The sequence below is a fragment of the Cryptomeria japonica genome, chromosome 4 (genome assembly GCF_030272615.1).
Source record: "Cryptomeria japonica chromosome 4, Sugi_1.0, whole genome shotgun sequence".
NCBI lineage: Eukaryota > Viridiplantae > Streptophyta > Pinopsida > Cupressales > Cupressaceae > Cryptomeria > Cryptomeria japonica.
Genome location: NC_081408.1, coordinates 162,927,577 through 162,947,114, shown reverse-complemented (window position 1 = coordinate 162,947,114; position 19,538 = coordinate 162,927,577). Strand labels below are relative to the sequence as shown.

Sequence of the window (19,538 nt, the reverse complement as noted above, 5' to 3'; positions counted from 1 at the left end):
AATTTACCTAACAAAATTTTAAAATGTGCCCATCTTACTTTTCCTCATTCATTATTTTACCAACTTTTTCGGAAATCTTAATGATACCATCCCAAACCACAGACAGAATGAATTTTCATACGAAATACATACAGTTATATTTGTTGAATACAAAGCTTACCTTTGGCCATTGGATGTCGAAGATTGTTTCAATACTCTGCCCAATAAAGCCACAGAGTGTGCAAACTTTACCAAGATCATCTTCTAGAATGAAGCTATGAACACACTCTTCAGTATCATCCTTGTCATAACTAGAATCCATTTCTGAATTTAGTGCATTCTATCAAGGAGACAAAGAATGTCAATGTACATTGTTACATTTATATCCAAAGATGAATTCCACCCAAAGATCATCAATTACTTTCCTCGAATAAATTTCTCAATTTAGATTAACAGAAAGCTACCTTGTTTCCAAAATCCAAGAGATATTGTGTCATGTATAAAAGAAAACTGCACTTATCCTCTATTACTCATGATGGGAAAAATCACATAAATAATGAAACTGGATTACTTTTGCAAATTTCTTATCTCCAACCTAAATCTTAGATCTTTTAAGCAATGCATTTTAAGCAGTTCAACGACCAAGAGCCAACTATTGCAAAAGTGAAATATTTAACCATATTCACTAAGTATGCTAAGCTTTTGAGGAAAACAATAGCTGTTTATATTTTATAACCGTATCTTTACATGACTTGTTTGCATGATGCCTAAGAATTCTCTCATTTTTCTTGGTGAAAAAAATAAACATTGACGTAAAAATATATTCAGAGGTGGTAAATTATAAAAATTCAACACCTTTTTAAGTACTAGAAAATTGCAGTTAATACAGTCATTTCAACTATCAAGCAGCATTGTAATCTTAAAAGTAAGATATAAACAAGACTCGCAGAGTTTGCCAACAACAACAAAGATATGAATAGAAGAGAGATTACATTCAGCAAAAGAGCATGAACGGACATGAGGGGACTAGTAAATTCCTAAACAATGAGATCCAATAAGGATACTGAATACAAGTATCTCTTGAAGAGTTTGCCAACAATTCAGTGTCACCTCAGATTGTGACACCTCAGATTGATCAAGAGCAACAAACCAATTAGCTCCTCTATTAGCAGTATTATGGGAAATCTCATCACAAAAGAGCTGGTGTCAGAAAGGGGTTGAATTATTCAATGATTTGTCAACTGGTATTCTCTAACAGCAGTAAGGATTGAAGAAACACACCCTTATACTGGGGGCTGTATCAGTATAACACCAACTTTTACAATTTATAAACTTTAGCAATCACAAAGAAATAATCAAAAACATCCATACAAGTAAGATCTAACAATTTAGAATACAAGATGCACACATGATTTATGTTGAAACCCTTACATGAGAAAACCACGGCAAAATATTGCTTATATGGTCAACTTCTCACAACATTTGTAGGCACCAACCCACAGGGGACACCAATCCCCTCCACTAAGCACTAACTCAGCAATAGACACAATACAACAAGAAACAACAAGACGCAATATATGGAATTAACTTCTCAAAAATTTAGAAACAAGGGATGTTGAAAAATTCACTACATGGCAAGGCATCTTGTTATAGACCTTGGTATAGGAAAATCAAAACTGACAACTTCACTTGATATGTATTTATCACTTTTTTCCTAACTGGTAAGGTGATACTACTAGCCTAGCACATTTCTGTCATGGAAGCAATTATTTTGTTGTTGATTTAGTTTAGGTCTGTTCCATTATTAGAGGCTAAGTCACAGAATTCGCCGAATTTCATGGTTGAAATTCGAAATTCAACGAACTTCAAAAGATGACTTGAAATTCGTTAAAATTCGTCTCATATTCGAACAGGTTTAGGGCATAATTTTTTTTTTCAATAAAATGTATTAAAAAATGTGGTTTTTTACCACTTCGATTCAGGGTTTTCCCCGTTTGGGCAGCTCCAGGCACGGACATTAGAAATCCCTCTGGCAGGGATGGGGGGTCAAGATTAACAAATTATTACAAGCCGTAATACTCAGGCAATGCCCAGGTCTGCGCATAAGTAGAGCCACACGAATTAAATTTTTGTGCGTCCAAGCGTAGTTTGCAAAATTCTGGTTCGGCATCCCTAATATATCTTAAATGTGAGGTAAATTAAAATCGTATTGAGAGTTTTCCTATGTTGCTAATTAAAATCGTATTAAGAGTTTTCTTATGTTGCCGAATTAGAGATGTCTTCTTGATATTTGAATAAAATCGTAAATTAAGATATGTCTTCCTACTTAAGATATGTAAAATCGTAAATTAGAGGTCAAGATTAAAATCGTATTAAAGGTCGTAAAAAAAGATATGTCTTCCTACTACGTATATCTAATATAGTTATTCAAATATATATATATCAAAGTTGCATATTTGATATATTTATGATTTATATAGTAATAATATTTAAACTAAAATTTTTAACTTATTTATATTATAATATTTTAAAATTTATTATAATATATAATATATTCAAATTTAATATAATATTATTTTTTAATTTATTATTTTAAATATCTATTATTTATATTTAAAAAATTAAATTTATATAAGGCGAATTTAATTCGAATTTTTTTTCAATTTTTTTTCCTCGTCGAATTTTATTGTTGCTGAATTTGAATTCGAACCTTGTGACTTAATTAGAGGCACAGAACTTTAAGTTTGAATGTTGGTTTTGTTTGGTATATAGGGAAACATAAGAACCAATATATCTAACTGTTAATAAATATTAAAAAATAGCAAATATAATAAATAAATTATTCACATTGACTCTCCCAGTATGAAAAAGAATTTTGGAGATAGAACTTAGGAAGTACAGGGAGTTCGTACCTCAGAACATTTAAAAGACACGGACATTTGTTTCCACATTAATGAGATCTCATCACTGTCTTCTTCCTTGCTTTCATCTTCCATGTCGCTCTCCCATGCAAATTCCCTTGCAGAATAATCAGCAACATCAACCTCCATTGCCTTTTCCTCTGCAACCTTTTCAGGTTTATTAATCTTCTCTATGTTCTGTGGTACACAGTGCGTGATGTCCTTTGAAGGATCTTGCAAACCTCTTGTAGCATATCCAGATATATTTAACTCATCTTTTCCACCTGCTTTAGCTTCTATTTCCTCACGCTGCTGTGATTGCTGAGCACTTTGGAAATCCTTGAGCTTCTTACAATCCTCCACAACCTTTTCAAATGCTTCTTTAATCTGGTGGCCCAACTTCTGTTTTTCCCAGATTCCATCAATTCTTATATTTGACTCTCCACAATACCCCATACTATTTTGTTGATATTGCTCAATAATTCGACAATCATCCGATTCATAACACATATAAGCTATGTCCTTAGTAAGATCCTCAAGCCCTTTACTTTCCCGACACTTGAGTTTTTCTTCATTCAGAGGCATGCAACAAATACAATCAGGCATGCCTTTGACAAATGACTCCTGTTCATCTCTAATGTCCAGGTTTTTAATCGTGTTCTGTCTACCTGAAGGGTCTTCACAAACATTATCTCCCTCTTGATAAGGCATGTTCTGACATTCTTTAAGTTCAATACCAGATTTCATAACCTCTGAAAAACTAGAGCCTGAAAAATCCAAGAACTGTCATTAGCCCAACAAACCTTTTTCTTCATCCCTGTTGCAAAATATAACATACCTCACATCCATAAGGAATCCAAAAAGCTCAGCATACCTCCAGTAATGCTCGAAGAACTTAAGCCACTTGAAAATAGATTTCTTCTACAAGAGTTTTTCTCCTCATTGATCTTGGCAAAAGAAAGATGATTTGACGCATCCGGTGAGGGTGGTGTTGTCAGAGGTATAAAGTATGCTGCCTGTTGTTCCTTGCTGGTCTTAAATACAATTTTTTCCAAGTGCTGTCTCATATCATCTTTAATAGCTGTAAGGCGTGATATATCTGGTGCTACACTCGCACACCTCCATTCTTCATTACTTGATTTCATTTTCTTTGTAGGTCTTGAGTCTGTTACAAACAATGGGCAATCAAAGCTGTTAAAATAAATTTACTAGAAATATTCCAATGGAAATCTATTTTGCCATCTGTATCGACATCAAGCAAAATGATTTCATTATATACATTCTGCAGTTAGATGATTCCATAACATGTCTGGAGTATTCATTAATACACATAAAGAAAAAATACACGAATATACCCGAGACATCAGCATTGTCACCCTAAGCCTATAAGTAACAGAATTAGGAAGCACGTAAAGAAACAATCAATTTCATAAAGCAAAGATATCGGGTAAGGTCATATAGCTTTCAGCATTGTCACCCTAAGCCTATAAGTAACAGAATTAGGAAGCATGTAAAGAAACAATCAATTTCATAAAGCAAACATATCGGGTAAGGTCATATAGCTTTCTCTGTGTTGTCTTCTTAGTAGACAATAACAACTAAACCATGTCATATGCTCTGTGCATCAACTGTATGTCTCCAATGTCACTAAATCACTATATGTAATCAAACCACCCTATAGTCACGTCGCATACAATTCACACTAAATAGAAACACAATAAAAAAAAATGAAACAGCCAAAATACAATACTATTTCGCTCATAACCAATATTTATGTCCATGTATGGCTCTAAGATCAATTCCAGTTTGCTGCATGGAGTCCCTGGAACCAGGTGTAATCCAAAACTGATAAGAGATCCAGCTCAGTCTTGCAAAGGAGTCATCCAGATGATGGCATTTGGTCTATAGGTTTGACTTTGAACCCAATGTACCTAAGGGAACCCAAAGCAACCCCAAAAAGATCTATAGGAAACCAGAGTGAACCCACATCTTTTTGGCACTGGTTTTTTATTTTGTTAATTTAATTATTTTTGGTATTTGACTTTGACTATCATAGATAAAAATAAATCCCTAAACCTAACAGTGTCTTGTGAAGCATTTCAAAGAATAAAAAAACTAATTTTGTGGTTACCTCATGTGAATGCAAAACACAAAAATCATTCATTCCTGCCTGGCATCACATGAATAGAATAGAAGATTGATTGATGAAGGCTCCAATGTGGTCGGATTGCTCTTCCCACATGAATACAAGAGCCCATTCCCTCCCATGGAGATCACTGAAGAAAAATTTTGCAAAGAAGGTAAGTTTTCTTTGTTTCTTTTTCCTACATTTTATTATACAAATGAACTCTCTTGTTTTGATTTCATTCTTTTATGACCTATAGCCTATGCCTAAGAATTTTAAGTGGGCTCATATAAATACGCACATACAAACATTGTCTTCATTTGTTTCAAATGTGTTGTTTATCAAAATTGTTCACATAGGGATTACAATGACAGCTAGTTTTAACTCTGTGGACCAACCCCATTCAGAAACGAACCTAAATTTTCCAATTTAGAAGCATATATTGGAATGGTACCAGCCAAATCCAAGTGGCGGGGGTTATGTTTGAATTATGGTGTCAAACATTCAAGCTAAAACAGTCAAGCAAAAGACCATTTGTGTGGCATTCCCAGATAGGAGATTAAAGCTTGCCCAACAGTGTATTCATTCCATCAAAGTAAGTCATAACATATCTAAACCAATTCAAGAAACAAAATCAAGTAGCAAGTCATAGATCAAATCATATTTTGGTAGAGAAAGGATCTCAAGGACTGAAGTCTCTTTTTGCATCTAATCCTAAACTTGTGGTAGACAGCCACCCACCTTTTGGCCACACCACAAGAACAACCAATTACACTAAATTATAATAGCTTGTTTTCTCTCTACAATGCATGTGTTCCCCTTAAAGAGAGGCTACTATAATTCATCGTCATGAATATACAACCCTTAAGAAAAAATCTGAACTAAATGAAAAGAGGTGTGCAGTAAAATCTTTTATTTCTTAGACATGGAAGAACATTAAATGCAACCTAACCAAAGTACATACTCTAATCATTACCATAAAGCTTAAATAGTAGTATTCATAAATCTATATTCCTTCTAACTCAGTACAGCACATCGGCATGCCAATAAGATTAACCGAAAACATTTTAAGAAAGAATGAACACAAAATAATGCTCCTAATATAGCATGCAAAATAGGAAGCCATATGAAACAAAAAAGGGTTACAAAACATTACCAAGTATTGCAAATTTTTTGTTCTCACATGAGCCTTTTAAACTGTCAATAATTTGATTCAAACCAACATTGCCTGGTGGAGGTTCAGGAAATCGTGCACATTTCTTCCTCCTTCCCATTGTTTCCTACATCACATTATAATTTCAGTCTCCTAATGGAATTATGAGGAATACTCACAAAAAATGCTTGTACACTTGAACTTAAGGACATCAATACAAATTATCACTCTCTGAACTTTGAATAAAAAATCCTAAACAAATGAGGATATATAAACAAAATACAATGCCAACAACACCACTTGCACACTAAGAAAAACTCACAATTCAAATACACCTGCATAAATCATGTGAAAGCGAGCTACTCCAAAATGCATATTGCCAAAAATGTGATTTGTATTATATCTCTAAACATGAATCAGCTGGAATGGAATTTCCATATCTAGCACGTTTCGAAATTCATCATTCCAAATCAATAAAAAAAATTCAAACAAAATAAAAAATATTATGTTTTCAGATTAATTCACATCAAACCAGAGACTTCAATTAAGCTCTTGAATCATAAAATTTGATTTCATTAATGGACCACTAAAATAATGTAGCTTATAACTTTGAGACTAGCAAGAATGTACACTCCTAAACACATCTCATGTAGCAAGTAAGCTCAGAGGCCAAAAAAACCATTCAAAAAGACCAAGGTTGCAAGATACGAGAGCCCCCCCACCCCCCGCTTGCTAGCATACCCAATACAGATGCAGGTACGACTCTTAGATACAGCCTAGAAATCATGCTCAGTCAAACACAAAATTAGGATAATTTTAGAGCTGAGCCACATACGTCCGGATTTGACATTCTAAAAATGTGTCATTTCCAAGTAAAAGCATCTAAACCCCATCACCGAAGAATTTCCTTCTGCCACCCTTATAGCCTTCTACTTTTACCATGTATAATGGATTGCATGTTATACACGGGAGCATATTGTCTCATAATCAATGGTGAGTGAAGGAGCATAATGGTTTGCATGAGGAGAAAACAATAGCAATGGAAACAAAAATGACCCTGCTGACCAAAACAATAGAGACGAAAGGAACCCGAAACAATCTATTCCAAACATCATCCATTGGACTCAATCCACGTAGGTAATGAATCATTTCATTTGGTTGTGTTTGTTCCAATCCAACCAAAGAACATATTCCAACCGCTCACACCATTTTGCCAACTATAGTCAACGGTTGCCCCATATTATCAAAGCTGTATTGTCCATTCCTTCACAAGATGATTATATAGTTTTAGCTTTTAGAATAATATGCAATGGTACACAACGAGACATACTGAAGGTTTTTAGCCCGTCCCCCACTCCACCAACGAGTGACACCTTGGGGACATTTCCAAAGCACCCTCCAAAAAGAATTGTGTAATATCCCTTATATTTTGAGTATTTACACTCTATTTGTAGAAGATCTAAATTATTTATTTATTTGTTCATGTATGTTACTGTTAAATAATATCCACAATAATTATTAAATAGCCACAACAAATATAAATTTGCAATCAATAATAACTACTATTAAATATTATTCACCATAATTACTAAATAGACACAATGAATATTATTTTGTAATAATAATTACTGTTAATTTATATTCACAATAATTATTAATAACAGTAATTATTAATTGTATCGATAAATATCATGTAACCGACGGTTGTTTTAGTTTGCAAAGACTACAGGCAAAAGACATACTGTTTCACACGTCTCTTGTGGGAAAGCCATACCCATAAGGCACTTTAAATAGGGTGGGTCTTTCTCAAGTATCATGGGGAAGAAATGAAGGAAATAACAGAAGACGAAAAGGACGCAGCAGTCACACGGCCTGGGAAATGCGTACGGTATGTATATGAGGATATTAGATTACTGTTAATACAATATGATGCTGTCAACATAATATAATACTGTTAATACAGTATAATAGTATTAATATAATTTAATACTGCTCATACAATGTAATACAATTAAAATGACATAAGAGGGGAATCCTAACATAATGATTCAGTTAATATAATCGAACATTATGATGTCAATATAACATAATGTTACTAATATAGTCTGAGCCTGATGCGGTAAATATAATCTGATATAACATTGCCAATATAGTACAATACTGTTAATCTAATATAATGCTGTTAATGCACACAATATAGTAATATTAATACATTACATCATGCCTTTAACACCAACCTGTTAAAAGGGTTCAACAATAACTAATTACTGTAATAATGAATATATGTATTGATTCTCCATTACTTATAGTATAGCCAAGTCATGGTGAAGGAGAGTGTGAGAGTATTACAAGAGGGGTACAGTGTCTGAGCATTCTTCTAGATATGCCACCTCAAAGTGGGACAGTATGAGCCCATGGAGGCCAAAGGAGTACAATGGGTAAGGTCCTTGGGTCTAGGAGATATGGGTTTTGGGGCCCTCTACAATCTTTTTCCTCTCCTCCACCATTGCTCATTAATGCAAGGAGATCAATCACAAAGAAACTAGGATGATGACAAGATGAAGGGGAACGGTTGGAAGACATGTCACTAGGTAGGCCACCCCATATGCATGGCATGGATCACGTGGGGCCAAGAGGGATGGTATATCCGGTTTTGGGCCTAGGATAAGGTCTTCAAGGACACCCCATCAAAGTCGCCCATTCCCACAATCTCTTTATGGTTGAATCTTCCTATTTGAATACCTTATTGTTAAGTAAATAGTTCAGTTTGGGGATTTCTTAATGATTTAATTGTTTACTTAATGTAATATGATTATGATTGTCTTCTAACTTATGTGCAGGGGCTCAATCAAGACAAGGTACTCTTTTAACCTGATTTACTACTTGGAATTAAGATTTTGACAGGTTAGGTATATCTCTAATTTGGGTGCATTACAAATTGCAAGCAAAACCTCCCCGATCGGCTGCAACATCCCGAAACACAGTGGGGACGACTAGCTTTCCTTAGGACACATACCCTGGGGACAGCCAACTGTCCCTTTTTTTCTAACGCTCAAAAAACATTAAAAAACACCAAGCTTTAAGAAAAAACATTTTTAAATGATGTTTGTGGCCGCCATGCCCATCTAGCCCTAACATGACTAAATATAACACTCCATGAATAGCATTTGACTTCACTTTTACATTTTAAAAAATTTGCAGCCAAGTTAGGAAGACAAAGCAGCAGAGTTTGAAGGTGTTGTAGGAAAAACCATCATCCATTAGAGGCAACCATTATACTTTCCATCACTATGTTAACTGTTTTTGACATTTGTAGTGCAAGCTTGTAGCCTTTGGGCATTTTGGCGACTATAACTATTTTCCAATTTCATATGTAATCTCCTTTTTTTCGGGTTCTCTTGTAATGCGGCTAGTGCTGACAATCAGGGTTGGTGTTAGCCAAAGCTGAGGAGTATTTCAATGTCGCCAGTGATTTGAGATGGATTAATAGAGATTAATGACACTATATAGAGTGATTTTGGACAACTTGTTCATACTTATTGTCTATAGTAAGTGTCAATCTGAACATTGATTACTTCAAATGGCAAAAAGTTACTATTTCTGGATAGTCAATGATTACTTAAATTGAAGATATTTTGGCGACATAAGATGTTTTGAGATATTAATTTTAAATACCATTAAGCACTAAAGATAAATTAAATATTTAACTAATGCAATTTAATTTTATAAAGTAGCTCAATGTAATGTCTCCACTTTGAAATAGAATTTAATAGTAAAAAAGTAATAATAAAATTAAGATTCAAAAGAATAAAAATAAAATTAAAACCAAAATATAAAAGAATATAATTAAAATTTAATTAAGTTAATGAATGGTCAACAGACATGGAATGAAAAGTTGTACTCCCTCCAACATGACATATAAAAGGGAGAAGAGAAGCTCATTTGAGAGGGGGATAATTTCGGAATAAGAAGAGCAGATCTGATTTAAATAAGAAGTGTAGATCTGATTGTGAAAGATGGTGTCCCCTTCGAAGGGAAGAAATAATGAAGGGTTGCACTCTTTCAAAGGGTGCTAATGGTGAAAGGGTGTGTCTCTTGCCAAAGGGCATACATGATAAAGAGGTGTGACCTCTCCCTCACATTGAGAGATGTAAAGGAAATGAATCAAAAGCATCCATGGACATCACCATTGATCAGATCAGATTAGAATTATTATTAAGTTACATGCAGTAACATCCTTGTATTTGGTTGTAAGCATGGGGATGTGATTAATATGTATGCTTAATTTATGAAGCCTGATAATGTTCTTACGTAAAATTTAATAGTAATTTTAATATGCAATATGTATGACAGTCATACTTAATTTCAATTGTTTACATATTTATTCATAATACATTAGAAGTTAGTGTACTTATAGCCCATTCCTTAATCATTCATTATTGCTCCTCATATGAGGATAGGTTGATTTATGTAGGGAGAAGCGGAGTAATTCCTCACAAGACATGTAAGTCCCAAGATGGGGTATGGACAAGTGTTCCTGAAACCTTGAGGGAGAAGTCCCAAGATGGGGTATGGATACATGTTCTTGAAACCTTGAGGGAGAAGTCCCAAGATGGGATATGAACATGTGTTGCTTAAACCTTGGGGAAGTGCTTCTAGATTGGTTTCAAAGCGCCATAGCATAGTAATTCACCATCCTCCATTAGGGTCAGAGAAGAAATAAGGATAATAACTAAATATAATTGGTAATTTATTATATTATGAAGAATTAGTTGTTCTCTAATCTTGAAAGCTTAATTTAGGGCATAATAATATTTAATGATGTTAATTATTGCGAAACGAGCAGCCTCCTAGTAGGGGACATTGCAATTAATATTGGTGCCCAGAGAGCTATAAGGTGTTGTTTAAAAATATTTAAAATGTGACTTACTTTTGGGTGTCACAGCAATCATAAGGATTTTTGGGGTGGAAATATGCCTTTTCAATTCCTTCATCTCATTCACCAAATCTAGAATTTCTTTAACTATTCTCAAAAATGTTGAGTATTTTGAGCAAGCATGACAATGTCATTCTTCAACAGATGATGCCTTCACGTGTAATAGTTGTTACCAAAGTTGCCCTATGCCCCATGTGAATACCAATGAGGTAATATAGTGGCTGGTAGCACTAATGATTAGATCCACTAGTCATGGGTATGGTTTTGCTCTCAAAGGATATCACCTCATCATCAATCAACCTCCTCGTGCCTTGTTGCTCTATGGTGCACTTATCCCAATTTGGGATCATCCCATCATGCTCATGATGATACTCTCTACTCAAAGAAAGCCATGAAAAGTTAAATGCCCTACAATGTCGATCCAAAGTGGACCAAGCATAACCACCAAAAAATGTCTCATCTAAGCTGATGATCCTCAAGAGATCATCTAGATCCATTATGCAAGAATAATCTTGAACTTGAATCATAGAGTGCACATGTCCTATACTATGAGTCGTATCCCCTGCTCTAACATCATGATGAAAGGTAAGTTTTCATGACCTAGGAAACAACAAATCTGAAGCATTTGATAACTTAGATCGCAAATAAGATGCTCACCCTCTTTCTTCAAAAGAGAATTAATTGAAATATCCTCCACACCTTCAATTTTGTGACTCAAAACTCCCAACAAAAGGCTGACCAAAACATTCTTCTCCAAGGCACAAATATTGATCAATGGCCCACCATTTAGTATCTCAAATGATACTGCATGATTTGGTCTATCTTCCTTTAACTTGGGCTCTTCACAACTAATAAATGGTACCTTTTCTATCTTGACTACATCAATCTTTTGTTGACACATACAATCATCGGATACCAATAAAATATTGATCAATGGCCCACCATTTAGTATCTCAAATGATACTGCATGATTTGGTCTATCTTCCTTTAACTTGGGCTCTTCACAACTAATAAATGGTACCTTTTCTATCTTGACTACATCAATCTTTTGTTGACACATACAATCATTGGATACCAATAAAACATCTTCTAGCGAAGGATCCTGCATGTTCGCCATTTGGTGGAATTGATTATGTGTTGCATTGATGTTTTGTCATTGATACCAACCCTAGCTGTTTGGAGGCTTTACCGGCACCCTTATGGTCCCAGTAGGTTGAGTGGTTTCTGGTTAACTTGGATCGGGCATGATTCGGTAAGCTCCGGTATAGTTTGGTGATGGAATTGGCTTGTTCATGATACTCATGCTCATATTTGGACAATTGGTTTTGGTCTGATGATCGGATCCTATCCTGCTTGCCTAGAAGCTTGGTTTCTGGTTCCGGCGAGGGTTTCACCGACAAAGCTTTTGGTAGAGATCTTTGATGAATTGCATAAGTGGTGTTGGTGCAGCTTCTGGTGGAGTTTCAGGATGTTGTTGGTGATCATGTTCGAGACTTGGTGGATGGAGATCATTGCTAAAGCGTGTGGACCTATACTGGGTCCCGATTGATATAGGTTATGGACTGGCATTAACGAAACGTGTGGATAGGACCTATTGATGTATTTTCGGGATGTCTTATGTGTTGATATTATTTGTTTGGTCATAGGCCGACATGGTTTGTAATTATGTAATTGGCTTATTGTCTAGTGGCCGACTTGATAGTTTATGGTCGAGGGTTTGTATATATATATATATAGATGTAAGATCTCATTGTAGATCATCATGGTTATTATCAGAGGTCATGGTCAAGGAATGTAATGTGCGAATAATGTAATATCATTCAGGCAAAGGAGTTGGTCGATCATTGGAGATCGAATTGGGTTTATGTAAGAGGATTAAGTCCTCCGGTATTGAGCCTAACCGGAACTGTACTCAAGCATAGGAGATGCTATCTTTTGCAGTTCAACACTTCTTCGGATTGTAGTCTGTATTTCTATGTAGTCAGTGAGACTCCTTTTGTGATAAGCAGTGTGCTCTAGGATGTTGGCCTTCCTACAAGTGTATGCCCCTTAATTGTAATTCACATACTGCAGAAGTATTATCTGGCTGTGGGTAGGCTTCCCACCGTGGTTTATCCCTTTACCGGGTTTTCCACGTACAAATCTTGGTGTCATGTGGATGGTATTTATTCCGTGATTATTGTTTATACTTAATTGGTTTATCTGTTGTTCCGGTATTAATGTTTTGGGTTATGGTATTAAAGTTTAAATTGCTAAGGCTTCCGGTAATCTGTGACAACTGATTCATCCCCTCCCCCCCCCCCCCCCTCTTAGTTGTCTTCCGATTATTTGAACTGTCTAACAATTGGTATCAAAGTTGTGGTCCTCTCTGCAAAAAGCTTAACCGCTTGAGGGAGATCCTATGGCGACAAACAGTTCAGGTTCATCCAGTTCTTCTGGAGCTATCTTTCTGAGGGATATTCCGAGGCTTGATGGAACAAATTACAAAATATGGAAGATTTGAATGGAGACTCATCTAAGATGTCTTGGCAAGGAGATTTGGGAGATCACACAGAATGGTGTCACACCCTATAATCTAGGAACTGGCAATCCTCCTCCGGCAAACCTGGACAAGGATCTTGAGAATGATTATATAGCAAGAGAAGCCCTCTTGTGTGCACTTTCTGGTCAGCAAATAATGGGATTAACCGACAAATCATCTGGAAAGCCTATATGGGATAAGTTGGAGACTCTTAACGAAGGTGACCCTATAGTGAAGATTGCTAAACTTGATGGTTACCAGGTGAGATATGAAAACCTGAAGATGGAAGAAGATGAAAGGATTACTGCATTCATGGAAAGAGTAAATGAGATTGTTATGGGAATTCAGTGTTGTGGTGGAACTTTGAGCGAAGATGAAATTGTTTCTAAAGTCCTGAGAGCCTTACCATCGGCTTACAAAATGAAGGCTACTGCTATTAATGAGTTGAGAACATTGGCTAATACATCTGTCAACAGAGATACTTTGGTTGGGAAACTATCTGCTTTTGAACTTGAAGAATTTGGACCTTCTGGAGCTGTGAAGACTGAACCTGCTTTTCATGCATCTACATCTACAACCGGTAAGCAAGACTGGAAAGCTTTGTATGCAAAGGAATTAGAAGATATGAACTGATTCACCCCCCCACCCCCTCTCTCAGTTGTCTTCCAGTTATTTGAACTGTCTAACAACAATCATTGGATACCAATAAAACATCTTCTAACAAAGGATCTTGCATGTTGGATCCTAGTTGTTCTTGTTCCAATAATTTGTTGTAATGTCTTGTGGCTTCTCTTAATGCCTTCTATTTTAATGCCCATTTCTTGTTTTCATCTCATAATACTCAATGAAAGACATGTCATGTGGGATGGATGGATTTAAGGCATTATATTCAACATGATAGCTTTGCCATTTCATCCTCTCGTGGTGACATGAGTTTTTGTCCGTCAAAGGGGTATGCCTCTTCTCTTTGTAAAAATTTGGCTTTGAATACCTTTTTGGGTGGGTTAACAGCAACCCCTGCCATTAACTAAGTTACTTCAATCTCTAGAATTGAATCTAATAGCATTCCACTATTGATTCCTCTCCCTTAGGATGTGAGCTATCTCTACCATAGAATCTCTCATAAAGGATTGAAATTCACTATTTTCCCTAATAACTTCTTGCATATTTATTGTTTTCTTCATTCCTATCCATTAATCTGCATTACAACAATTTCCACAGGCTGAAAAGAACAATGGCTTTAATACCAATGTAAGAAACTTGGGGTCCTTTCAAAGTAAAAATGAAATCTGAACTAATTGATTTAGGTTATCTTCAAAACATAATTGTCAATGGCATAAAATGCCTATTCTTATGTTTTATAATATTGGTTATCCGTCAATGTATTAATTATTTGTAGTAAGTGGGTTGTCACTCTCGAGTAGTTATGTCGTTGTTGGTTGACGGTTGTGTTCCTCTCGGCAACCGTCAAGTCCTTTAAATATTTTGTGTACTACCAAGGAAGGTAGTATGGTATAGTTGGGTCGATTGTAATCCTCGGTCAACCATCTCTAGTCTTCCTCTCTATAATAATTTCATGTGCAAATAAAGTTATATTTTATTATTGAGTTTGCTATGCATTGTCAGTTGTATTATTATTTCCTATATTTTATTTATCAAATATAGTAGTAAACAATAATTACTTCAATAACAAAAACTTTTATTCAAGAGTTTCAATTCATCTCACAACAATTACATTCACTTAAAGTATGCAAATTCAAATCTCTAGGGCACAAATGTGGCCTTGCCTAGAGACAAAATCTAATACAAATCTGAAAGAAATCTTACAAGATGAGCAAAGCAGTTTGCATATCCTCTTTGACAGTTACTCCTCATTACACTAGAATCCTCAACGTAATGACACCTGTAAAGTGATTGAACTCCAAAAAGTTTAAAGCCTACTGGATAGATACATGTTGGGTCGAATCTAGGCGGTACACACTTCAATTCACTGGTCTTTTTTGTGATGTTTTCACAGATCACCCCACATTGCAAATAGGGACCCCCACTTTTTTGCTTTTACGTAGATGCTTTGCTTAGATTGTCTTGGCCTAGCTATAGTTTCCTAGTTTTAGCCTTTGCTTGTGAGAGGGGTATGTCGTATCAAGATCAAAGTTGTCAATTAGTTAATGTTGTCGAGGTTGGTGAAGTTGTCATGAAGCAAGGAATATTATTAAATGTTGCTAAGTTGTCAAATCTTGCTAGAGTCATCACTGATTAGGGTTTACTGATATGAAATCCAAAAAGGGTAATATTGCTTGTAGTTTCATTAGGAACTTTAAGTAGATCATTTCAAAATGCTTGGGATCAAGGAGGTGAGAATCAAATGAAACTTGTTTAAGTTGTTCAAGTGTTGGGAGTTAATATTGATGAGCTAGCAATGTTGCGGACCCTCTGTTGACTTGGTGGTCAACACCTCCTTTGGGATTCGTGACATGTGCTTGACTGCCTCCCATGGATCCTTGTCTCTGGCTGTTGTAACGTCCATTGAAAGCTCGAGCTTTTGGCATAACAGTAGCGATGATTCCAACAAGTGGTATCAGAGCGCTGGGTTACGGGTTCGAATATCGGGAGGCCTCCTTCATTCGACCAGTGTGGAACCCTCAGTTGGTGCTGAGGGGGAGATTGTTGACTTGGTGGTCAACACCTCCTTCGAGATTTGTGACATGTGCTTAACCACCTCCCGTGGATCCTTGTCTCTAGCCATTGTGATGTTCGTTGAAAGCTCGAGCTTTTAGCATAACGGCAACGGTGATTCCAACACCCTCCTAGGTATACAACACTCAAGTCTTCTCACCCCAAAGCATGATCAAGTGACCCCAAAACTTGTTGAATGCTTACTAGAATGTTGAGAGGGGGCTCAATCAGCACAAGCAAAATATTACCAAATTAGGGTGATTATGCAATCATCCATTGAAAGTAAAAGTAGTAGCTTTAAAGACATCCACACAATAACATCAGATTTTTCCGTGGAAAACTCTAGGAAAAACCATGGTGAGAATTAAACTCACAATATTCACTGTTTACAATAAATGTGCCCACCAGCCAAACAATTTACTGCTCCGAACGTGCAAACTAAGGCGCACATGCTTAGGCAAGATATAAAAGATGACTTGCACATCTGAAGATCACTTCTTCAAGGCAAGATACAAATAACTATTCAGTACAATGTGCAATATGATTTGAAATCCACAAAGAATATCTATACAATGCTAGTAACAATTATTGTTAAACCACTCTTTGATTCATCTACTAAGTCTCTGAGCCTCTGATCTACTCCAAATCTATACCACCTTTGCTCTATTAGCCTTTCTCATATCTACATATCCATACATACAATTACAAAACATTAATGACCTTCTTATACCATCCGGATCAAAACTCATATACTATGAAGTCGGTTAGGAAGAGATGTAACATGTATATTACCACCAAACCAAAAACACTCAATTTTGTTAATGCCGAATGCACAAAAACATGTATGTTGTCGGCTCAAACATCCACGAGATTCATTCGTTCCACACGCTACCGCATATCCTCAAATGTGATTAGCCATTCATTATCGCTTGATTCAAACCAAAAGGAGATTACCATATACTTCGGAAAACTATCAAGATGTATTTTTCTGATCTTCTAGGCCACTTAAGATAAAACATGGATATCTGGAAGCTAACTATACAAAATTTGTTCATTAACCAAACTCTGTAGAAGTACCAGACAACCTCCAATCAAGAGGGAGTTGACATCAATGACAAGCCAAAGGGGCATATTGCAACAAAACTCACCTTGAATGCAACCAAGAAATTGAACTTGATTAAGATATCATCAAGTTTGAGAGCAAAGTTGAAAAAGTGGTTAAGTATAAGGTCGAGCGCATAGTGCAGAATCCAAATGCTCTTGCACTATGTGGCCTAGATTGTGCATAACCAAGAGCATTTTGCGCCCAAGATCATGAGCTTGCCAAGTCACTCAAAGCAATTCAATAACCAACCTAAATGCATTCCAAGAGTAAAATTGATCCAAGAACGACGAGGTTGAGGGCAACAAATTTATGAAATTTGATGATAATCTTAGAAAAAATTCACTAGGTATGGAAGTGAGCGCATAGTGCAAGCACAAATGCACTATGCGCCCATGTTGTCCACACTCCTATGTAAAATGTGCCCATTGTGAGCAATCAAATCATTATCAACATAAGAATTTTGCAATAGACATTCCACCATGTGCTTGTGTAGAACACAGAAGTACTACTGAGAGGGGGGGTGAATCAGTAGTACAAAACCTTTACGTTTTCTTTGCAACTTTAAAGTTTTACTGAATTTTAATCTGAAAACTGAAAGATATAAAAATGCAACAACTGAATCTGAAAAAGATGCAACATCAAAAGCCCAACACACAAGATTTTATGTGGAAACCCTGTTAAGTTTAGATCCGATTAGATAAAGAAAAAGTTCACACACAATTACACAATATATATCCTGGGAAAACCTTCCTCTTGAAGGTGAAAAAACCAAGCAATGAAATGTCTTTTATTATCTCAATGATGCCAAGACTCTTTATAAAGATTTTGCTTCACCCTTGAAGCTATACATATATGTGAAAGACAGCAAATCACTATAGAGAGTATACGACCTGTTTATACACTTGATCTTCCTTGGTTAATTCTCAAGCTGCTGTACATAGTCTTCTATTTGCTGTAGATGACCTTGATGGAGATACACAACTCTCAAGATCTGCTGGCGTATGATTCGCTGAGGAGGAAATGCAAGACTGCTGCAGATTCGATCTACTTGTTATCCGTGATTTCCAATGGAGTTGAAGTGCTTCGATATATATGCTCCATTATGTTAAGATCAAGCAACACGACTTATGCCAAGAGTCGGCTTTTCACCAACCAACACGCCCCTTTTAATAGACCTCAATTAACCCAACTTTTCACAAAAGATGGAGGGATTATATATTAGTTATTTAGATACTATATAGTTGGTTGACCAAACCACCTACAGGGCATATCCACAAAATATAACAAACCGTTTCAATATAAAAGTCGGCAATATATTGTCTTTGATCAAATGTGTAAGACCGAAAAGGTCCTTCACACATTTGATGGTAAAGTCGGCTCTGAGGATCCGACCGACGCTATCCATCAACAAACCCAATGTGGGAAAACCAAGGTGATAAATGCCACTAGGATCTACCATCCTAATCTTGCCTCACAGTTGAAAAATTTACAATAATTTGGGCACCAACCCAATAGTCACCAAACCCTTATGAGCACAAACTCATCTGCTGTTACAACTCACTGATCTGAGCACCAACTCAGTAACAATTACAAAATAGCATATATAAATAAAGATGTATGAAAGAAAACTTATGATCTTTCCAGAAAACTTTCAAACAAACTTCTGCAAACTATCAGTCTGAAATTTGACAATTATCTTTCTGCAAACTGAAAGTACACAAAACACAATGTCAAGTTAAAGTTGTCTCTGTAAATCTTCTTCAGAATCTGTACTCCAATAAACTTCTCCAGTTCTTGTTATGACCACATTTCAGTGGTAATCTGTAACTTGTCTAAAGACTCCGAATACGAAGAACAAACTTTAAAAAACTGTATAATGCAAAGATACATTTAGCAATATGTATCTTAATCTGTATATAAAGATAGATAAGACAGCTTCACAGATACAGTATACATTTCTTCTGACAATCACAACTTCTACCTTCCTGCTGCAGATTACTGTCCAAATACGGACTGTTCAATTCTTCAATCTTCTGTGTATCAATAACTTGCCTTCCTCCAGTTCACGCCACCTATTTACAGTATCTTTCAAATCTGCTACAAATACTGTGATCACCTCTTTACAAACATTTTTCCTTTCAGT

At 35.8% G+C, this 19,538-nt stretch overlaps 1 protein-coding gene across 8 annotated transcripts in view; it reads right to left on the bottom strand.

Annotated features, from left to right (window-relative positions):
- The window catches only part of LOC131068546 (protein CHROMATIN REMODELING 35), a 162,158-nt gene that overhangs the window by 70,364 nt on the left and 72,256 nt on the right, over positions 1–19,538 (bottom strand). For all 8 annotated transcript variants that reach the window (XM_058003750.2, XM_058003748.2, XM_058003744.2 and 5 more), the window contains 4 exons: positions 6,161–6,284; positions 3,754–4,044; positions 2,892–3,646; positions 161–319 (listed from right to left, as the gene is read on the bottom strand). In XM_058003750.2, coding sequence (XP_057859733.2) covers positions 161–319; positions 2,892–3,646; positions 3,754–4,044; positions 6,161–6,278 — 1,323 coding nt within the window. In that variant the 5' untranslated portion in view covers positions 6,279–6,284. The remainder of the gene's footprint in view (positions 1–160; positions 320–2,891; positions 3,647–3,753; positions 4,045–6,160; positions 6,285–19,538) is intronic.